This window comes from Paroedura picta, chromosome 12, assembly GCF_049243985.1.
Source record: "Paroedura picta isolate Pp20150507F chromosome 12, Ppicta_v3.0, whole genome shotgun sequence".
Classification (NCBI taxonomy): Eukaryota; Metazoa; Chordata; class Lepidosauria; order Squamata; family Gekkonidae; genus Paroedura; species Paroedura picta.
Genome location: NC_135380.1, coordinates 12,809,651 through 12,830,030, shown reverse-complemented (window position 1 = coordinate 12,830,030; position 20,380 = coordinate 12,809,651). Strand labels below are relative to the sequence as shown.

Genomic DNA, 20,380 nt, shown 5'->3' with positions numbered 1-20,380 from the left:
AGACTATCAGAGGTGATTTTCCATTGCCTGCCCCTGAATAGCTTCTGAGACTGGACTGGAAGCAGCTTGGCTATGTTTAGAAAAGCTAATACAGTTTAAACAACATCCTTCAAAGCTGCAGGGGAGATAGATCGTCCTCCAGTCACATGCTTCTACACATGCACAAGTCTTATTTGAGGATAAAGTTCTCACTGTTACTAGTATCACTGCATGCCAATCAAATGGCTATCTGCAGATGAGCAAGAGGGCCTGGACACCACCCAGAAAAGTTATTTCAGGTTAGCTGAGCCATAGGAGAGTGGCGTTCCTCAGAGAGAAAAAACATTCTCATGTAATAAATCCCAAAGTCTACAAGCACAAACTTTCCAATATACCTCAGTCCTAAACATCTTTGCAGCTATGTTATTCACTGTTTCACAAGCGCTTTGGTCAACAAGGCACGATCGGGCCCTAGGCCAAGTCTTTATAATACTAACTTCACCTTATTTAACTTCCACAGGTCCTGCCACCTCCCAGGAGTCCTGGGCAGTTTTGTTTCCCACACCAGCCTTTCTGAGTATGCTTGAAATATGCAAGCACCATCTAAATAAATAATTATAGTAGCAGCCCCAAGTTAGAGCTGGTTGTACCCAAATTCAGATGTCAAAGGGTGTGCTTTCCAGCTCAGGGTCCCAGTGGAGCACTAGAGCCTGAAATGTAGAAACCAGGACACATTGCTTTGCTAAGGAAATCAAAGGCCTTCTACCAGGACTGGCCAAACCAATCACAGCAGACAATACATTCATATTCCATTCCAAGCCCAAACAATGCTTTGAGGCCCTGTGATGGACAGCGCCTGGAAAAGAGCATTCTGAGTGCTGTGACACAGGGGTAGTCAACCTGTGGTCCTCCAGATGTCCATGGACTACAATTCCCATGAGCCCCTGCCAGCATTTGTAACAGCAACAGGGAGGGAAGAGTTAAAACTCCTCATTTGGCCTATGTTTATTGCAGCTCATGTGGACCATAGGAGCACATGCATCTCGTAACAAAATTCTTTGTGTCAAGATGTTTGGCTTTAGAATCACATTTTATTCCAGTTTACTTCTTTATAAAAATAAAGAAAAAGTAATTTGTTCAGCAATTTTCTGGCCCCAGAAAACCTTCAACAAACCTTCCCTGCCCCTCATCCCAGATCCAAACCGTGAACCAAAGAAGTCATGAACAGCCACGTCGCTACGATCGCATAATTCAGAATTTAGTTCAGTCGTATTGCGCTGGAAGACACTGGTTGAAATATTTGGCTGAATGACTTCACATGCGAGTACTCATTCATCAGCACACAGCCTTATGAGCATCATCGCTGGCAACGTCAGCCATCCTTCTGGAGCTATCACATGACCTCAAGTTGCATTTCCACAGCCTAGAGGAGGAAGATGGTAGCCTTGAGCTAAGGGCAAAGACGTTCCTATGTAAGATGAGATGAGCAGAAAGGTGGAGTTCCTGTTGGTTAGTCCTAAAAAAGCAAAAAAAACCAAAACAAATCCTAGAGTACAAGCCACCATGTGAGATTGAAGGTCCCTGCAGAGATGGGCAGGATTGTCCAGTCTTTGATAGATCCATGGCTGCTTCCCAAGGCTAATTCCTTGCGTGGCATGTACAGTAGTATCTTAGAAGAGACTGAAGCTGGCACAGGAGCGGAAAGGGAGGATTACCATGGAGGGAGGCCTCCTTTCTGGTTCATTTTCCATGGGACAGGGTTGAAATCCAGAGGGAGTTGGAGCATGCTTATGCTTACAAAAACAGGTATTTGCAGAAGAGTCTTGACTGAACAGTCGGGGGGAGAAAGGGAAGCACCACTGTCTTTTAAGAATTCTTCTCAGAACGGGCATGTACAGTAGCAAACGTATGAACAGCGAGTCTTGTGTCCGAACCCCCATCGAAAACATTACAAGAGGAGATCACAGAACTCAAGGCTTGAGCATATGCTGAAAAGAGAAAGAAATAGTATTATGTAACCTAGATATAATATCAACATGCTGGAATAAGCTCCCTAAAGCATCATTTTTCTACATTTTGGATTTGTCTGTCAAGCCAGAATGAAAACACAGTTTTGGAGAGACCATCAAGTGGAGAGAACATCCATAGGATTCAAGGTTGCTGAACTGTAACGTGGATTCTGATGCATTTCATTGAGCAGCAGGAAAGCTTTTAGCATTACCAAACAAAGGATGCAGTTCCTTAGTATAGTGATCCTCAACCTGTAGGTCGCGGACCCCATGTCGTCCATTGACTAATTTGAGGTAGGCCGTGAAAGACGCCTCCCCCCCCCCTGTCCCTTTACAACACACTTCGGGTGTCATTGTCTCCCATCACTGCCAGATGGGACTATCTCGTTGCAGAGAAACAAGCTCAGGGTTCCCATTGATTTGTCATTGTCATGAGTTAAAATTTCCATGAAAATAAAATGTTCCTTATGTTCGTTGTTGTGGCATGTCTGTATCTTATTTTGAAGGGATGTTTAAACATTACCATAGCAATCAGAGAGCGTTAGGGCAGTGGTTGAGAGTAGAGGAGTAAACTACCCCCCCCACGGGCCTCAGTAAAATTGTCAAGCATTGAGTGGTCCCCGGTGATAAAAAAGTTGGGGACCACTGCTGTAGACAAAATTCAGATACCAGTATCTAAGCCCACATCAAGTATGCAGAATATGCATGGAATAAAGGAGCAATACGGACTTCAGAAGACCATATATACCTTTGTGATTTTTATAAAACACACAATTATTGGCGCAGCTATCAGGATGGCAGTCCCAGAAATCTGATCCACAGAAGCACAAGGAAGGCAAGCTGATATTGTACATTTTAATTTTCTTCTCCATCTGGGCCCGTAATGCATCTACGTATCTGGGAGGAGAAAATACAAAATGTTGTTTGTCGGTGATAGGAACAATTCAGTGGCTCAGTGCCAAAATGGACTTGCTTCTGTGTTTACCCTTATTTCTTCACTCAGCAATGCAGACTTTTTTGCCAGATGATGCGGTGATGGTCACAGGCATAGCTTTACAATTTGAGAGACATGTAACGGGAGTTCAATGTGGACAACAGCACAGGAATAGACAGCTTTAAAAGGGGAATGGATAGCTGCATGGAGGATAGGTCTATCAGTGGCTACTAGCCATGGTGATGAAAGGGAACCTTCAAATTTAGATGGTAGTATACCTCTGAGTCCCACTAACAGGAGGTAATATCAGGAAAAGGCCTTGGTCTCTAAGCCCTGATGTTGGGGCTACAGAGGCTCTGGTTGGCCACTGTGACACAGGATGCTGGGCCAGAAGGACCACTGGTCTGATCCAGCAGGGTTCTTATGTTCTTAATTCCAGGTTTACCCAGGGTCCGGTGAGGCTCAGCCAACTTTGTTAGGGCTGGGTCCCACAAGTAAAGTGGGCTTCTGGATCCTGCATCTTTGGTAAGCAACTCACCTTGCGTATTCTTTGTGTTTCTGTTGTTTTGCTACCCTTTTCTTTTCTTTCATATCATCTAGTTTAAGCTGTTCCAATTTTTCACAAGCTTCCTCACTGGAGTTAGGAACTTCATGGGAGGTAGCCTCCTGCATTCTCTGTTCCTCTGCAAGGCGCTGATGCTCCTTTTCTTTCTTAATTCTGTGGGCCGAAGCAGAATTTAATCCAGTCTTTCAAAGCAATAAAGGCTAATATTGCTTACAGCGTAGGATTATAATTAGAAGGGCACAATTGTACTCAGTCCTACCGAGAAATTCTCATGAAAAAGAAATGAAAAACTGTTAGTGCTTGTTTAAAAAGGATTATTATCCCTCCTGCCTCAGCATTGTCAGGGGATGGGAAATGTGGCAGCCCTTTGAAAGCATCATCCTACACATCATTTAAGGCTGTTTTTTCTGTGCAGAAAGTGAACTTGGGTCATCTAAGAGATGTCCTGTTCCATGTAATGACACTATTAGAGGTATGAGAGGAGACATAGGATAAAACTTCCATAATGGCAGCAGTAGGACTCTGGATCTACTCAGCTCTCTTGCTTCTCATTTCATACATATGCTTTAAATCATCCCCTTCTAGTTGCCTCTTCCTTCTAGTTGCCTCTGACCTATCCACACGTTTTGTTCTTATTTCTGCCATGATTGCTGATATTTTAAAAAAAATGTTAGAGTACAGGGCATTTTAAAAAATAAATATTGCATTGCACTTTTCAGGATGCTTGTCATCTCCCTTCCTTTGGTGTTCACTAGATCTTTTTCACGACAAAGAGAAACTGATGATCTGTGATGCCTGATGATGTATGACGGGCTACCCAAGAAGCTTCAAGTGCAAACCTCACGTTTATCACATCTGTATTCAGCCGTTCTGATGTCATGGAACTCACAAACTCAGTGGGTGATTTCAAGCAATTCAAGTCTCTCGGCTTTGGCTCTCGACAAGCAACATGGGGCTACTAATAATGGCTGGTATAAAAACTCCTGCAGTCATGCTGCTGAAGCCCCTGGAAAAGCACTATATACGTGCCAAGCATAATTTATTGAAATAGGCAAGAAGGCTATTTGTCAGGCCTCACTTTAAAGAAACACAGATTGCTGTTGTCATAAAAGCTATTTGTAGGCTGTTAGGAAAAGTACTAGAATTTAAAGGAAAACATATTTGCTTAGCAGCAGGGTTTGTGCCTTTTAAATCCATCTTTCTCTCTCTCTCTCCTTGTAGCTCTTCTAGACTTTACTACATCCTTGTAACCCTCCTATTAAAAAAATGCTATAGGAACAATGCCAGGTTAACTTGACACTACATAGATTATAAACAAGCTGGCTCCCACAAATAGGAGGATTTTGCAGCCAGTTGCCTGTAACATACATCTGTTAGGACAGCACAAATGTAAAGTGCAGCTACATCTTGGTGCATCCTTCTTGGGTAGTATCCGAAACTAAAGATTCTTCAACCCCGTATATCTGACTAACATGGAAAACATGGCGGCTCGACCAGACGCCGGGGCTTAAGAACTCCGCCTGGTCATTGGACTATGAGCGCTCCTGGCTTATGGAGCGTTCTCCCCCTTGCTGTTTTGGGGGGCTGGGGGTTAGTTTTTTCCTTCCCCCCTCTCTTGGGAGAGCAGCCTGATGCTTATCGGCAGCAGAACGGAAGAAAAAGGGACCTGAAGGAGAAGAGAACAGATAAGCAATATAACCCCGTTTGAAGAATAGTTCTGCTCTTTAAAAAACAAAACAATAACCTGATAGTGCTAGTCTAATGACATTTCTATTATTAGAAGAAATTGCTGAAGATCTATTCAAGCACAGCAGAAGCCAGAAGTTATCACCCCAAATCACCATTTTTTAATTTTAATTATTTATACAAAAGAGCCACCAATGGGAATTAGAAGGCAGTAAACAGAGAGTTCACTACTGAAATGGTCACTCACATACTTGGTTATTTCCCAGTCATTTGAAACTTCCCTTTCATAGGATATTGGTAACTCACTCCTGTTGGAAAGAGGGAGGAGGAAGAGAAGATTGCTGGGGGGTGGGGGCAGCCAGCAAAGAAATAATTTTTTGAAAAGTAACAGGCTCATCAGGAAAATTCCCTTTGATCGGAGTACTCTTTTATTACAAGGTGATCCTCCTTGCCTTTACATAAACCCCCATTTGCAATCAGAAATGAGATTAGAGATCACATGCTGTTCTTGTGCCTATATGATCATCGTCCATCAGACTGGACAGTAAGACCAACGGCTACCACAGATACGCCCTAAAAAGCGGATTACGCATTCAACCTCTTACTGAGTCTTGGTGGAATTGTTTGGACGCCTGCCGTTGACTAAAGCTTCCCCATGAGGTGAGAAACTGAAGACACAGCTAATAAAGTTGTAAAAATGGCTTTTACGACAGATTGAAAAAATATGAGAGTGCTTCTGCAGAGAAGCCTGTTAAATTGATTTCTGTGATTTACTAAAGGATCACTACTCGATATATCAACAGCAAAAAAATGTATTCTTTCTCTTGCAGTGCTAAGTTCCTACAAACATTTTGCGCTAGTGCCATGCCCTTAGACTCAGTAAACTGATAAAAAAAGGACAGCAATCTATTGTATTGCCTCAAAAGCCACAGGTGAGGAGGGAGTGTATACACATTTTAAAGAAACAAAATACTTGTCCATTTTCTTCTGCCACTCCTTCTGCCTTTGCTGCTCCTTTACTTGTTCTCTTTCAATATCCATGAAGAGGCGCCTGTATCTCAGGTACTGGTTTTGACGCTATGGGAAAAAGGACAATCTCAGAGCAATATTGGACAAACCTTGGAACGGTTATCGAAAGACATCACTTTCTGAATGGTGCACAGAAACAGGGAGCCAAGAAAGAAAGAATTTATTACACTCTCTTGGTTTAATCAATCCAGAATCTAGGAATATATTGTGTGAGTTTCCTTCTTCTCTAACCAATTTTATCCTCCAAGTATCCCATATATATGATCTATCATATTGCACTTTTACAATCTAGCTAGTGCTTGAAATTTTCTATGTTCCATCATCAAAAGTGTATTTTTAGGGCTCAGGTTGGTTACATGCCACAATTACAGTCATGTCACTATCATTCATTACAGCAGTTAAAATGGAGGGGACCTGAACCTCCAGAAAAAGACGCTTCCTTCTGCTGGCTGTTGCTTTGCTTTTACTCCTATTTCAGCAGGATGAGTATTTCAAAGGACCGGTTTCCTCTCAATTTTACACTTGCGATTAAAGAATCAAAAGCCTGTACTAAGTAGTCACACCCATCTGAAGTGCAGAACAGAAACGCATCACGGGGCTTTTATTTCATATTGATTGATGGACTGGAGACTTTCATATTTGACGAAGACCTTTTATGACACCGATCACACAAAGGCCATCTTTCTAAAAATGTAGCCAAGGCAAGAGGCAGTGGCTTAGCAATGGCATGTTTGTAGTCCTTAGGAATCTGAGCTTAATTATACCTGGGAAATCTGGTACTTGCCTGCTTAGCTGAGAGTCCTGCCATCAGTGAGCAGCCAACTTGCAAACTGCTCCTCCCAACATCTCTTTACCTACTCCCATAGCACTATTTGAGATGTTTGCCTTCACCTGCTTAAGCCACAACCAGCAGCTGCCTAAGTTTATGCATGTGGCTCATTCTTTGTCCCATTTAATGCCATGCCTTTGGACCTTACAAGTTCAGAATGGGGGTGATTCTTTTAATTACTCCAAGCTGAACCCCCAGCATCTCTTTCAAAGGATGCAGCAAGGTAGTCTGAACCCAGTTAGACCTAAACGTCAAACCATAGTTTATGGTGATATGCTAATACAATTCTTCATTTACCCACAGCAAGCTAACAAGCAAATCCCCTAGTCTGTGGCAAAACACAGTTAGCCTTTCATCACAACTGAAAAACCCAGGTTTGTTCACATTTTTCAGTGTAAACGCAAATATGGTTTATCAGTTTGAACGTATTACTACTAGGAAGTGGATTATCAGTTCATGAGAGAAGGGAAAAGAGGAATCCTAAAGCTCCTTCCAAGCCAAAGAATCATCACAACCGTCTTGCATCCTGTTCCCCAAGAAACCCATTTGCTTGTGACTTCATCTAGGAGTCCATACCTCCTTCTTTGATTCTTCTTTCTCTATTCCAGGCCACAGGACCAGAGCAGCTTGCGTTTCAACACCAACTGCTGAACTGGCGCCTGAACAGGAACCTGTCGTTATATCACTACTGATCTGCAAGAAGGAAACAGGAAGAAAATCCCAGCACCTTTGAAGTATAATATTAAGAGGCTTGCAAGGATGTTTTAGCTTACAATAGGTAAAGGTATCCCCTGTGCAAGCACCGAGTCATGTCTGATCCTTGGGGTGACAATACCTTGTTTTTTTTTTAATTACCTGAAGTTCTAAATATTTTTAAAAAATCATGTATTTTTTTACAGCCAATGCTGTAATTTTACAAGCCAATGCTAAGCATCACAGATGTCAGTGGAAAGACTGAATTTAATAGGACTCGGGGCTAGTCCCATATGACATGTAATATTTGAAATTTGCTCCATAAATTGTTAACAAAAAAGATGATCAAGGTATTTCACAAAAAAAACACTGCTGTATACATCTTTCTATTGATAAGCTACTAAAACATTATACAAATGGCACACAATGAGTGCAATATACTGTTTATATATTCCTAATTTTGAGGCATGTATAGATTAATCTAATCAGATCCCTTATTTAAACCAGAGATTACCAAGACAGTTAATGACAGATCATAAAACAATATAAGGTCAAATAGCTAATCAAACTTACAAAACAACAACTGAGCTAAATTACAGCAGTTGACAACAGTCACCAGAATATCAAACCTTTGAGTGAGAGAGATAAAATTACATCAGCTTAAGTAAGAACCAAAGGCTCTCTAAAAAACCAGGTTTTCATGGTGCATTGAAAAACGAGCCAGGACTTTCAAGTGAATAATTTCAGCTGCCATAGCCAAAAAGGTCCTGACACAAGCTTTAGCCTCTCAAATAGCTAGTAGCAAGGAGATGCGTAAAAGGATGCCAGGTCTGAGAGGCTGGGTATACCTATATGGCATGATTTGTTTATTAAGTTAAAGACTGGGGTGGGGAGAAAGTAAGATATGTATATATGGCACATACGAACAGTAATTCATTCTTCATTCTATACAACTTCCAAGACTGACTGTGGGGGGGAAAGAAAATGAAATTCTACTACCTCTCTTAAAAGGCGACGGGGGGGGGGGGGAGAGAATGTAGGCCATTCTTTTAATTACTCAAATTTGTACCCCCAGCTACCATTTGAACTGAAAGAGGAGAAAGCAGGCAGCTTAATATTTAGCCAAGACAGAAACTGTAAAATCAACAAAAACCCACTTTTCATTCCCTGTCACACCAGATCTGAAGAAACCAACTAATTTCCCAAAGCATTAAACTTAAATAAGAACAAATGTGATGTCAGAGAAGGCTTACTTTCCCAAGCTGTATTGTATAGTAGCAGCCCTTGCTGCTGCCATCTTCTTGCTTCTGAACTTTCTGCTCTTGCAGTTCTGTTGGAAGACCGTGATATCCCACCACAGGAACCTCCCCGGGAAGATCCTTGTCTGTATTTACTGCGCTTGTGTTGGATTGTGTGGTCTAAAGGAGAAAAACATAATATTTCAAATCAAGTAATGCATGTGAATAGAACAGCAGTGATGGTTGTTGGAGATCAAGACAGGACTGTAAAACTAAGAACCAAATTGAGGTTCCCTATGACACATATAAAAATGCCCAATGCTTCTGCATGGAAAATCAGGTTCCTACAAATCCCTGGGAAGTGAAAAGAAGGAATTTTTTACAGCAAAACATGGTGGGTGATGAGAGCTGAACCTTTCACTCAAACCATGCTGTCTTAATTAATTTTATTGATAGATCTTAGGGTCTCAGTAGGGTTCCAATACCAAAGGTGACCCCTCCTCAGGTAAGAGCAGTCTTTTTAAAAAGCTGTTCATGAGGACGTGTGCATGGGAAGAAACCACATAGCTTTCCTATTTTCACCTATGCTATATTTTAATTCCCCACTACCTCATATCTAGAGATCTGACCTCAGCTGCATTGTACCACTGTCAAATTGAATTGCACCTTCCTAGATTTTCAGGATGGGAAGACTTCATTTTCTAAAGGGCAAGTTCATCAACTATAATCACTACATAACAACTGCAGCTTTTCACCTGATGACTTGATGTTGTAAACCAGATCATCCATTGTAAGATAATGCTCCCTTATCACTTCAGGCAATTATGTAATGGGGAAGATAAGGCCAATAAATTTGGTATTATGTAAGTAGACTATGAGGACTTAACAGCAATTCCTTAGCAGGCAACCTCAGAATCCTATTGGGGTCTACTGAATGGGGCTTCCAGGAAGTATAACTTCCAGGAAGTATTCTTAAGATTGCACTACAGGTCCAATTAATACCTAAAGTGCTGAAATTTGTAGAATCTGTAGTAAAAACACAATACGTGCCTCATACTCTCTGTTGGCACTCCGACAAAGATATTTTTTAACAGCTCTTATTGTCATCAGGAAGTTGATCGATGTCAGGGCTTCCAAAATATTCATCTAGGCTGTTGCTATTTAATTAAGCTGAAGTTATGGAAAGGGTAGGGTCTACTTTATTTTTCCATTGTTGAAACTCACTGCATACTATCTAGCTCAGGATCATAGAAGAACGCAACAGTCAAGCTGGAAGTAAACTTGAGGGATTAAAACGCAAGGGAGTTTGAACATTTAAACAGTTTAGCAGCAATGGGAGGATGCAATTACAGCTTCTCTAATCTCACAAAGAGCCTCTTGTGGCGCAGAGTGGTAAGGCAGCCGCCTGAAAGCTTTACCCATGAGGTTGGGAGTTCAATCCCAGCAGCCGGCTCAAGGTTGACTCAGCCTTCCATCCTTCCGAGGTCAGTAAAATGAGTACCCAGCTTGCTGGGGGGTAAACGGTAATGACTGGGGAAGGCACTGGCAAACCACCCCGTATTGAGTCTGCCATGAAAACGCTAGAGGGCGTCACCCCAAGGGTCAGACATGACTCGGTGCTTGCACAGGGGATACCTTTACCTTTACCTTAATCTCACAAACCAGTCTACTGTGCCAGCCACAGAGCAAAAGGACAGACTTTAAGTAGGCATGAGGGAGGAGTTATTTATAAGCGCTGCATGTTTTCTAGAAGATCACGTTTTCTTTAAACGAGATTGTCTGGATAGTAACAGCCCCCTCATCAGTCAGGCAAACAAAACAGTTTTTTTTTCCTGGTAGTGTCATATCAGTCAGCTCTCATTTCCCCAAAGTTTCTCATGAAATATCTGCCTCAACGTTCTTTCACAACACTGTAGCACTGATGTCCCAATCAATCTTCTGTTTCCTGATTTTACAAAAGTTAGGGAAGAGTACCCAATAAAAACAGAGCGCAGCGTTGAATCTAACATGATCGGTATTAAAGAATGTTGTGATGCCAAACTAGTGGTAACGACAAGCCACATTTTGACCCAACACAAAGAATCATTGTTTTAACAATGAAAAATATTTACTTTTGAAGGACGTCTTGCTGGGTTTGATGGGACTGCTTCTTTATCAGTATGCTTAGAACTACACTTGCAGCTGGCCAAGAAAGTAAAAACTGGCCTCGAAGTCTTTCTGGTTATTAAAATCGCTGTTAAGAGACCATACTCTGTCTCCCCTTCAAAAGCAAAACTGGTAGCCACAAGAGGCAGGACATTACCAATGGTTGGCACCTTGCATATGGAATTCCATTCCTGCATTCATTTCCCTGGCACTGACAACAGGTGGAAAGTCTTTTCTCTCAGAATTTGAAGGCAGTGTTTCGTTGCTATTTTCTTTTCTAACAAGTTATGGTGGCAGTTGCTTATTATTAATTATTGCAGAATTTCCAATAATTCTGTTAGCAATAGGGGTTACTTTCTTTGTTGCTTTTTTCTCATCATATAAACAACCTAATGTCGTTCTAAAGAGATAAGCAGTAAAGGAACACTGTCGGCATATAGCAAAAGAACTGAATCATTGTCTAGAACTCACCTGCATACTTGGATAGTTGCCCCAGGAACCACCTGGCAGTTCTGATGGTTCTCCTTCTGACATGGTCTTGCAGGAAGCCAGCCGGAGACGGACCTGCTGCACTGTTTTTCTCACCTGCCAAAGGGAGATAGTCACTGTATTGATAGAAATTTTTGTATCTCACTTTCCCAAAAAAGGAAAAAGATGGGCTTTGGGTGGTTCACAGCAAAGTTCTTTTTTTTTTTTTAAGAACCTCTCTGAAAAACATTATGCAAGAAAAAACATGCGATATCTACAGAGCATGCACATAAAACATAGCTTTATCCATTCACCAATTATTCCTCCTGTGTTGTGAACTGGAAGACGGCAGTATGGTGTTACTAAAGATTGCGGGTAAGATTCTCATCACCTTAATTGAAGGCAGACACTCACACTTTGGGCTTGTTCTGAGAACTCTGTATCTTGCATTTCTCCTCCCCATTGTTGCATGTTACTGAGTTGCTGCACACCAGCAGAACAGCAAATGGCAGAATTTGTGTTGCGTCTGTATAAACAGGTGCTTTTCTTGGGGGTCAGCTGCAGTGCTGAATCAGAAAATCCTACCACAACAGAGCCTTCTTTGAGAGCCTGCAGGGAGAAAAAATATATATTGAGCATTGCAAGAGGAGCCGAGCTAAGCACATCTATTGTCAGTTTTTCTACCAGGACTCTACGTTTGAGTAGCTGGTCTTTCACGGAAAAGTCATACATGTGCAGTAAAGAGAAGTAGATATGGAAATTAGGAAATGTTGGCTTACTGCTTCATATGATTTTTGAAGCTGTTGTTTTTTCCTCTGCTTTACATGCTGGTTCACTCTGTGTTTGACCTCTTCTTGAAAGCGTTTCAAAGCCCTCTCTTTTTCCTTTTGTTGTTCTTTGTATTCTTCTTCAATTACAGCTGCCGAAGCCTTGAAAGAAAGAAAAGCCTTTATTTAGAAAAAAGACGTTTTTCAGACAAAAATTATGCTTCTTCTCCAGGAAACTGCTTGGGGCAGCTTACAAACTACAAATAAAAAAAACCTTCAAAGATGTTAAATGCAGCATTAAGAAAGCCGAAAGCCCAGCATAAATAAAACAGACAGCTTAAAAATAACAGTTTCTAGAGAAAAATAGAGTTTAAATAGTGCCACTACTGAAAAAGAGCCTCTTGTGGCGCAGAGTGGTAAGGCAGCCGTCTGAAAGCTTTGCCCATAAGGCTGGGAGTTCAATCCCAGCAGCCGGCTCAAGGTTGACTCAGCCTTCCATCCTTCCGAGGTCGGTAAAATGAGTACCCAGCTTGCTGGGGGGTAAACGGTAATGACTGGGGAAGGCACTGGCAAACCACCCCGTATTGAGTCTGCCATGAAAACGCTAGAGGGCGTCACCCCAAGGGTCAGACATGACTCGGTGCTTGCACAGGGCATACCTTTACCTTTACTACTGAAAAAGCCCAGTCTCTGATTGCCACCTGCCACACCTCTGAAGGCAAGGGCACAGAGAAGGTGCCTGTGAGGCAGAACTGAAATGGTAAACCAGACTATATGGAATGGTCTTCCAAATAACCTCCCCCCAAGCTATTTAAGGCTCTAAAGGTCTGAATACTGCCTGAAACAAATGAGCAGGCAACGGAGACCATTAAGCATTGAGGTGATATATCCTGTCCCTGACGATAACTGAGATACTGGCATTTTAGATGAGCTAAAATTTTGAGACCATTTTCAAAGATGGCCCCTGTAAACTGCATTACAGTAATCATGCATCTCAAACTGAAAGGCGAACTCAAAGGGAAAATCACAGGATGCCCATAAGTGAACAAACAGGCAGATTGACCAATTACAATAATAATAATAATACAAGGAAACAGAAAAATGAGAGGTTTTTTATTGTTTTAATTGTAATTTTAACAGCACGCTGTATGATATGAACCACCCTGAACTTGGAGGCTTGATAATACCAGGAACAAACAGAAAATAAATCACAGTTCAACAGAGAACTACAGGGAGGTTTCAGATGGACCACCCAACAAACTGCAGGAACTACCACAAAGAGGCAAACCTTGGTCTGATATAGCTAGATACTTTTTACAGCAAGTTGACATTAGAAAAAAATTAAACAAATTAGCTATGCTATTAAGAGACCCATACTCACTATCCATCCTGGCTACTCCTGTATCATAGAAGTAAATCCACACCAGGAAACTAAAATGTCAGGGATAGGCCCCTATATTATTATAAATATATATAACAATGTTGTGAATTAAATCCGCAGAATTCCCAGTTTTTGTTAGGGCTAAGAAATACTTCTCACTGACAGACTATAGAGAGCTGTTACCAGGAGCAGTAGCTAGTACTAGTCGAGAAGGACCAATGGGATGAGACTGTATACAGCAGCTCCATAGCTGTGTGTGTTCAGATAACTCGATGCTCTGAATACTACAGTAAAAGCAGATCATTTCTTCGTACTCACAAAAGCTAGGCTTTCCTCTTGCTCTGCATCTTCTGCGGCACTCTCCACCCAAGCTCCAACAGGTGCCACAGGCTGGTTCCTCTCCGCTAACACCCTCCACTTTGCAGTTGCCAACAGAGGCCTCACGTTTTCGCCCACAGGCAACTCTTTGGTTTTCCTCCACCAACGATACTGCAACTGCTGCTTCCTGGGGGGTGGCATCCCAGGCACAGGGCACGTTCAGATCCAGAACTTTTAGGTACAGCTTCTGTACAAAACGCAAGAGTAGCTTCAGAGGACATTGATCTATAAGCCAACAATTCATAGACACAGTGAATAACACACCACTACCAACAGGGCAGTCCCAAGTACAGCGACCCAGAATCCTACTCAGCATCTCTAACCAAAGCTTACCCCACAGAAAACAGCATTGGCTGGAATTTACCAACTGCACTGTGGGGACGTTAGGGCAGTGTTCCTTCTCCCTCCTCACAACAACCCTAAGAGGTGGGCTAGGCAAAGCAAGAGCGTGTTTGTAGCACTTTTAATAAGAGTCTTTGCGAAGCTTCAAGGCAGGAGGGGTCTGTATCCTGAGCCCCAGTCCAAATTCGACACCACTGCGGCTCTCAACAGCCCCCTGACCGTCACCCAATAGCACCTGCCAAGACTTTGACTCCCAAGAGCCTTCTTTCCCCTGTGAATGCGGTTTGCTGTCTTACTTGCGCGCCCACCGGCCAGGCAGCTTCCAGGCTCCTTCCTACTAAAGGACCAGGCTTTCCTTCTCTTCCTCCCAAAAGGGCCTCACAAACCGCCGCCATGGCAACCGCCGGCACCTATTCCCGACCCTGCCTAACGACGGCGGTAGCGGCTGCCATAGCAACCCCCCCCCCCTCGGCTTTCACCACGCGCAGCCTCTCACCCAATCGCTAAAGGAGGATGGGAAATCAGACTGCTCCCCCACCCCAACCGCCGCGTTTTAAATCACGCGCCCAGCACCACACACTTCCGCGAGGGACCGCTCCGACCCCACCTTCCTATTTCCCAGCCACCAATCAGGCGGGAGAAACTGCGATGACGTCAACATCAGACGCAAGCGGAGCCGCGGTTGGCCGGCGCGCAGCCTATTCGCGCGGGACGCTGAGGGGCTAGCCCCGCCCCGTGAGCGATAGTCCCGCCCACCGACTTTATAAGTAAGAGGAGCTTGCGGTTAGAGGAACAATGCAGTGGTTAGCATGCTGGGGAAATGATGGGAGCTGGTAGGGGTTGCTTTATTAGTGTTCATCTGCGCATATTCAGAGCCATTTTAGGAGCTGGGCCGTGGCTTTATTGTACATCTTTCAGTTTGTTTGTTTCTTTGTAGATGGTTTCAGGTTCTCTTACCAGAGCCTGGCAACCTTTAATAGTTTATTTGAAGGCAGTTGAGGGAACTCAGTGTATTTGTTTCTTCCTTATGTTGTGCGTTTGTTGGCTATCTTCATGATGCCTTTTCCCGGTTTACTGCTAATTTACTGCCTCCTGATAGCTGTATTCTGATGGTTCTTATTTCATTGTCTGAGGTGTGCATGCACAGAAAGCTCACACCTTAGGGTGCCAGTGAACTTAAATTTTGGGCTGCTATTTCAGGCTAATGTAGCTACACACCTGAATCAACCTTTAATTCAATATTTGCTTTAAAGAATTCTGCTTGCTTCTTCAAATATGTGTGGCATCCAATGGGGAATATTTGGGGGCAAGTTATACAGAAAGTAAAGGCAAAGAATTAATACTGGCTGGGCATGAGTCTTTCGAGTGTTGAGTCACTTAACTTCAGTTGTAAGGGTCAAGTAGTGGTATACAAGGTATCTAAGGGATCTTGGAGAGCCAAAAGTTCTACTTTGAGGGGAGATTTGTAAATTCAGTGCACTTATTCTGTAAAAATCTGAATGTTTGAAATTTGCCCTATTTTAAATTAAAAAAAAAATTATTTCGGGATTTATATTCCTCCCTGTCTTTGAAAAAAAACTCTTGGTGTAGTGGTTAGGAGTGCGGACTTCTAATCTGGTGATCTGGGTTTGATTCTGCGCCCCCACATGCAGCCAGCTGGGTGGCCTTGGGCTCACCACAGCACTGATGAAACTGTTCTGAACGGGCAGTAATATCAGGGCTCTCTCAGCCTCATCTCCCTCACAGGGTGTCTGTGTGGGGAGAGGAAAGGAAAGGCGACTGTAAGCTGCTTTGAGACTCCTTTGGGTAGAGAAAAGCAGCATATAAGAACCAACTCTTTATGGAGGGGCTTTCACTTGTATTCTAGAATGGGCACAAAAACATATAGTGATAATTACAGTGCTAACTAATTTCCATTGTTGCATTCTAGATTTTTGACACAAACTGAGTTCCGTACATTCCATGTGAACCGCCCTGAGCCTCAGGGGAGGGTGGTATATAAATCTAATTAATAAAATAAAATATAGAATTTTAACAGCTAGCATAGGTGAAACTATGTCCCTGCCTCTTAGGAATTCTTAATTTAAAAGTAGAACAGAGGAAATGTGGACTATAGTTTTGTTTGTTTTTCGGTATGATTCATGGTCTATTCCTATTTTTAAGTAAGTCTTGGGCTTGGGCAATAGTCGTGAAAAATAAAAACCTAATTTAATTCAAAATCTCTGATTCCTAAGGAACTATGAGTTCAGAGTTTGAGCTAAAACTGTTCCAAAACTCGGACTATCCCATTCCCTTAATCTTTCATCTGTAGGGGAGAATGTTGTTACCCCCTGAAGAATTATGTGCTTATAACATTTCTGTCCTTGGCACTATACTTTTCTCCTATCTGAATGAGGTGGGCGTCTTGAGGGTTTATCTGATCATATCAACACGTCATAAAAAAGGATGGCTGAGCCAATTGGAATTAAGGGTTGCAGGATTCAGAAAGTTGCTGACTTGTTGCAGAAAACAATGCTTTTGTTCATAGGTTATTTTGCTGGGTGAAGGCAAGGCCAAGAACTCCAGTGGCAGAGAGAGAAAGAGAGTGAGTGAGGGGGAATGAAGATCAGTTGCTTTGGTCTAAAACAAAAACTTTGAAGCCCTGGGAAAAATTGCTCTCTGAAAAAAGAACCCTTTACAGGGGTATATTGGATCAGAACATATTGGAAGGAGCTCAACAGCCCATTTCCCAATAAGAAGAGGTTTTCTTGATGAGGTTTGGAAGCTAGAAGCAATAAACTGTTTTTTCATCAAATGAGCATTTGGGAAACCCACCGAGCCATCCCCCACCCACCCCTTTAATCAACCAGTTTAGAACAGCTGTTTGATAGTAAATATTGGATTTGATTAAGGACAACAGAGCTGGAACCATAAAAGCATTCAGTTTGCTTCGGCAATTGGCTGCGTTTGGTAACCGTGTCCTATTCAAAAGATTTGGGACAGCACAAAGGAGACTAATTGGCACATCGGAGGCTGGAATGCTGGCCTAGTTAGGGTGTAGGATGGGCGGTAGGACTAAGGCTGAAATTAAAAGCTACAAAACCCAAAGTCTTGACAGACAGACAAAGCAAGGGCTATCGGCTTGTGATACTGTTTCCATTACCAAGCTCTTAAATCTGGAGCTGGCCAGCTATCGAAAATGTTTTGTCATTTCTAATAACGTCTCTGAGGTGGTTGTTGCAAGGGCGATGTTTATTTGGCTGTTGTTCATGCCCATTTTTACTGGGGAGAGTCTAGGGAGGGCTAGGTTTAGAGAGGGAGGGTCCCCAGTGACATATAAAGCCATATAGGCCATCTTCAGAAGCAGCCATTTTCTCCAGGGGAACTGAGCCAAATTTATAGCCTATGGTGAAAATTATGTACAATGATGATGATGCACAAAATGTCTTTGAGGAACTCAGGGTTGCATGCTTGTGTAAGGTGAGTCAAGCCACGCTGTAAAGTCAAAATCCAATAAATAAATAAATTTTGGGTTCTATCAGAAGGCTGTCTCTGATCTGTGTTCTGAGTCCTCATTTTAAGCGAGGCCCAACTTACAATGCTTACCTTTTAGAGATTTGTGCCTTCCATATAGGGTTGCCACCTCTGGGTAGGGAAATAGCTGGACATTTTGCTACCTAGTTTTATAGCTGCTGCCTAGTTCTGGAGTGTAAGAAGATGAGAAATAAGTGGCTTGTCATATCTGGACTGGTAAATTCCCAGAAATTTTGGGGTGGAACTTACCGTATTTGCCGGCGTATAAGAAGACCTCCCAACATTTCCACTCAAAATACAGTACTATTGGCCACTATGGGCAGCTATGTCTATCCCAACTGAAGTGCACCCGGCGTATAAGACGACCCCCCCACTTGGAGGAATGTTTTTCAGGGGGGGGAAGTAGTCTTATACGCCAGCAAATACTGTAGTTTGGATATGAAAGGACCTCAGCAGTTTGGTGCAGTGGTTAGGAATATGGACTTCTAATCTGGCGAGCCGGGTTTAATTCCACGCTCCCCCACATGTAGCCAGCTGGGTGACCTTGGGCTCGCCACACACTGATAAAGCTGTTCTGACCAAGCAGTGATGTCAGGGCTCTCTCAGCCTCACCCACCTTACAGGGTGTTTGTTGTGGGGAGAGGAAAGGGAAGGCGACTGTAAGCCTCTTTGAGCCTCCTCTGGATAGAGAAAAGCAGGGTATAAGAGCCAACTCTTCTTCTAAAGCCTTACAGTTCACTCTCCAAAGCAGCCAGTTTATGCCAGAGGAACTGACCCCTGTAGTTTGGAGATCAGTTGTAATTCTGACTACAGGCCCCACTTGGAGGCAACCTTAGAAGTAAGCCTTATATGTTGTTGGTCTGACAAATGTTTTGGTGGGAGTAGAACACCTAATTCAGACAATTCTGGTGTGTCCTTCCTGCACATGTCACATCCTGTGCAGAAATCTGTTCTTAAGCTGTTATGGCTACTTGCCTGGAACAATTTTGCCATAAGCTAGAAACGAGTAAAAGCCCAGGGAAGTTTGCAAAAGACAAATGGTTCCAACTCTTTTCAAGGCCGGGAAATGCAAATGGCTCCCATAATTCGCCTCGCCCGCCTGCTGAGACATTCATTGAAGAGGGCGGTGGGTACCGTGGCATATATCAAAAACTGTGGGAGAGGCTACCGAAAAGTGATCTGGAATTTTTGCTGCAAGAAGCTTAAATCGGGCCTTGGATGCAAAGTTGTTGAAAACTTGGGGGATATTTTGCGTTTTTAAAACTTTTAAATTATTTTTCTCCCTTCAAGGACAGTTAGCCAATCCTTCAAAACAGAGGATGTAGGGCTCATGAATCCAGAAAACATCAGGTCTGACTAAAAGAGAAGAAAAGAGAAAAACAAAATCTCGCAACAACACAGAGCTCTGTCTATTGAAAGAGGACTTGGCAGGGTTCAGCGGTGGCAGAACAACTCCAAGCGGTACTAAGGGACGTGCCCGGAGTGGACAAATCATGCTAATTGCGTGCAAAAGGGACTGAAAGCTAAACCCAAAATGAAGAGGGGAAGGCAAGTCTTGTCCAGAGTTCTCAGTGCTCCGGGTTTCGTGCAGTTAGCTTGCCTTTTTATAATCTACACAGGTAGGAAAATGACACTCTTTCTAAAGCCTTTGGGAAGGGTGGGGGGCTTTGGCAGAAACTCTTGCGAGAGGGGATGAGGTTCAGGTCAGGTGCTGAAAGCCTGCAGGCTTGGGTTGCTCAGCTCTTGGGCAAAGAGGTGAAGATGCTTCAGGTGGCAGCTCTGAACACCTGCCGTTCCCCCTCATGCAGGAAGGTTCTGGATGCCTTGCAATTTGGCATACTGAAAAGGAATTAATCAAGAGACTCTTAGGAGCAGATGATTGATCGGTGCTTATGAAACTGAGGATGGAGGGGCTGGATGAATATCTGGAATTCTTGGAGTACCATGTAGAATCTGAACAAACTTTAAAAAACAAAACAGGTGGATTTAGGCATGTTCAAGCAAAGATGAGTTGCCCGAGAGACCTGCTGTTTGATGGTGCTCAGCAACATACAAAGTGTTATGGTAGAACCCATGTTTTGATTGCCCATCTTAAGTTATGGCATCAGAGTTTAAAACTTAAGAAATATGTTTAGAGGGACCTAAGGGCAAATAATTTCCCCTAGAAGTGCTGTCCTTTGCATGTGCAATTTAAATAAATCCAGTTCCTTCAGGGAATTACCTGTGGTGCCGTTGTGTTTAGTGGCAGGCAGACTCTGTTATGAATCAAAGTCCCCAGTTCAAATGTTACTACTGCAAGCTCTTCTCTCACCCTCCTCTGCCTTCCCACTTGCCCAGATATGGCTAATAATACCATTCTGCCTTACAAGGCTGTTGTGAGAACAATAAAATTTTTATTTGTTTGTATTGTGTTAAACTTAATGC

General features: G+C 42.9%; 2 protein-coding genes across 8 annotated transcripts in view; one reads left to right on the top strand and one right to left on the bottom strand.

The window, feature by feature from the left end:
• Positions 1 to 1,050: 1,050 nt before the first annotated feature.
• Positions 1,051 to 15,050, bottom strand: CCDC15 (coiled-coil domain containing 15). Of its 3 annotated transcripts, none has more exons than XM_077305492.1 (12): positions 14,940 to 15,050; positions 14,042 to 14,288; positions 12,355 to 12,504; positions 11,990 to 12,184; positions 11,579 to 11,692; positions 8,978 to 9,142; positions 7,608 to 7,724; positions 6,147 to 6,250; positions 5,425 to 5,481; positions 3,461 to 3,640; positions 2,737 to 2,885; positions 1,051 to 1,967 (listed from the first exon to the last, which is right to left on the bottom strand). In XM_077305492.1, the coding sequence occupies exons 2-12, from the start codon at positions 14,240 to 14,242 to the stop codon at positions 1,846 to 1,848; spliced, it is 1,554 nt and encodes a 517-aa protein (XP_077161607.1). In that variant the 5' UTR covers positions 14,243 to 14,288; positions 14,940 to 15,050; the 3' UTR covers positions 1,051 to 1,845. The 3 variants fall into 3 exon arrangements, with proteins under 3 accessions (XP_077161607.1, XP_077161606.1, XP_077161608.1); XM_077305491.1 differs by lacking the exon at positions 14,940 to 15,050 and adding an exon at positions 14,740 to 14,919; XM_077305493.1 differs by lacking the exons at positions 5,425 to 5,481; positions 14,940 to 15,050 and adding an exon at positions 14,740 to 14,917.
• HEPACAM (hepatic and glial cell adhesion molecule) overlaps positions 15,000 to 20,380 on the top strand; it is a 28,668-nt gene continuing 23,287 nt past the window's right edge. The window contains exons 1-2 of one of the 5 annotated variants that reach the window (XM_077305496.1): positions 15,000 to 15,210; positions 19,247 to 19,575. In XM_077305496.1, coding sequence (XP_077161611.1) covers positions 19,491 to 19,575 — 85 coding nt within the window. In that variant the 5' untranslated portion in view covers positions 15,000 to 15,210; positions 19,247 to 19,490. The other 4 variants (XM_077305498.1, XM_077305495.1, XM_077305499.1 and 1 more) reach the window with 4 other exon arrangements.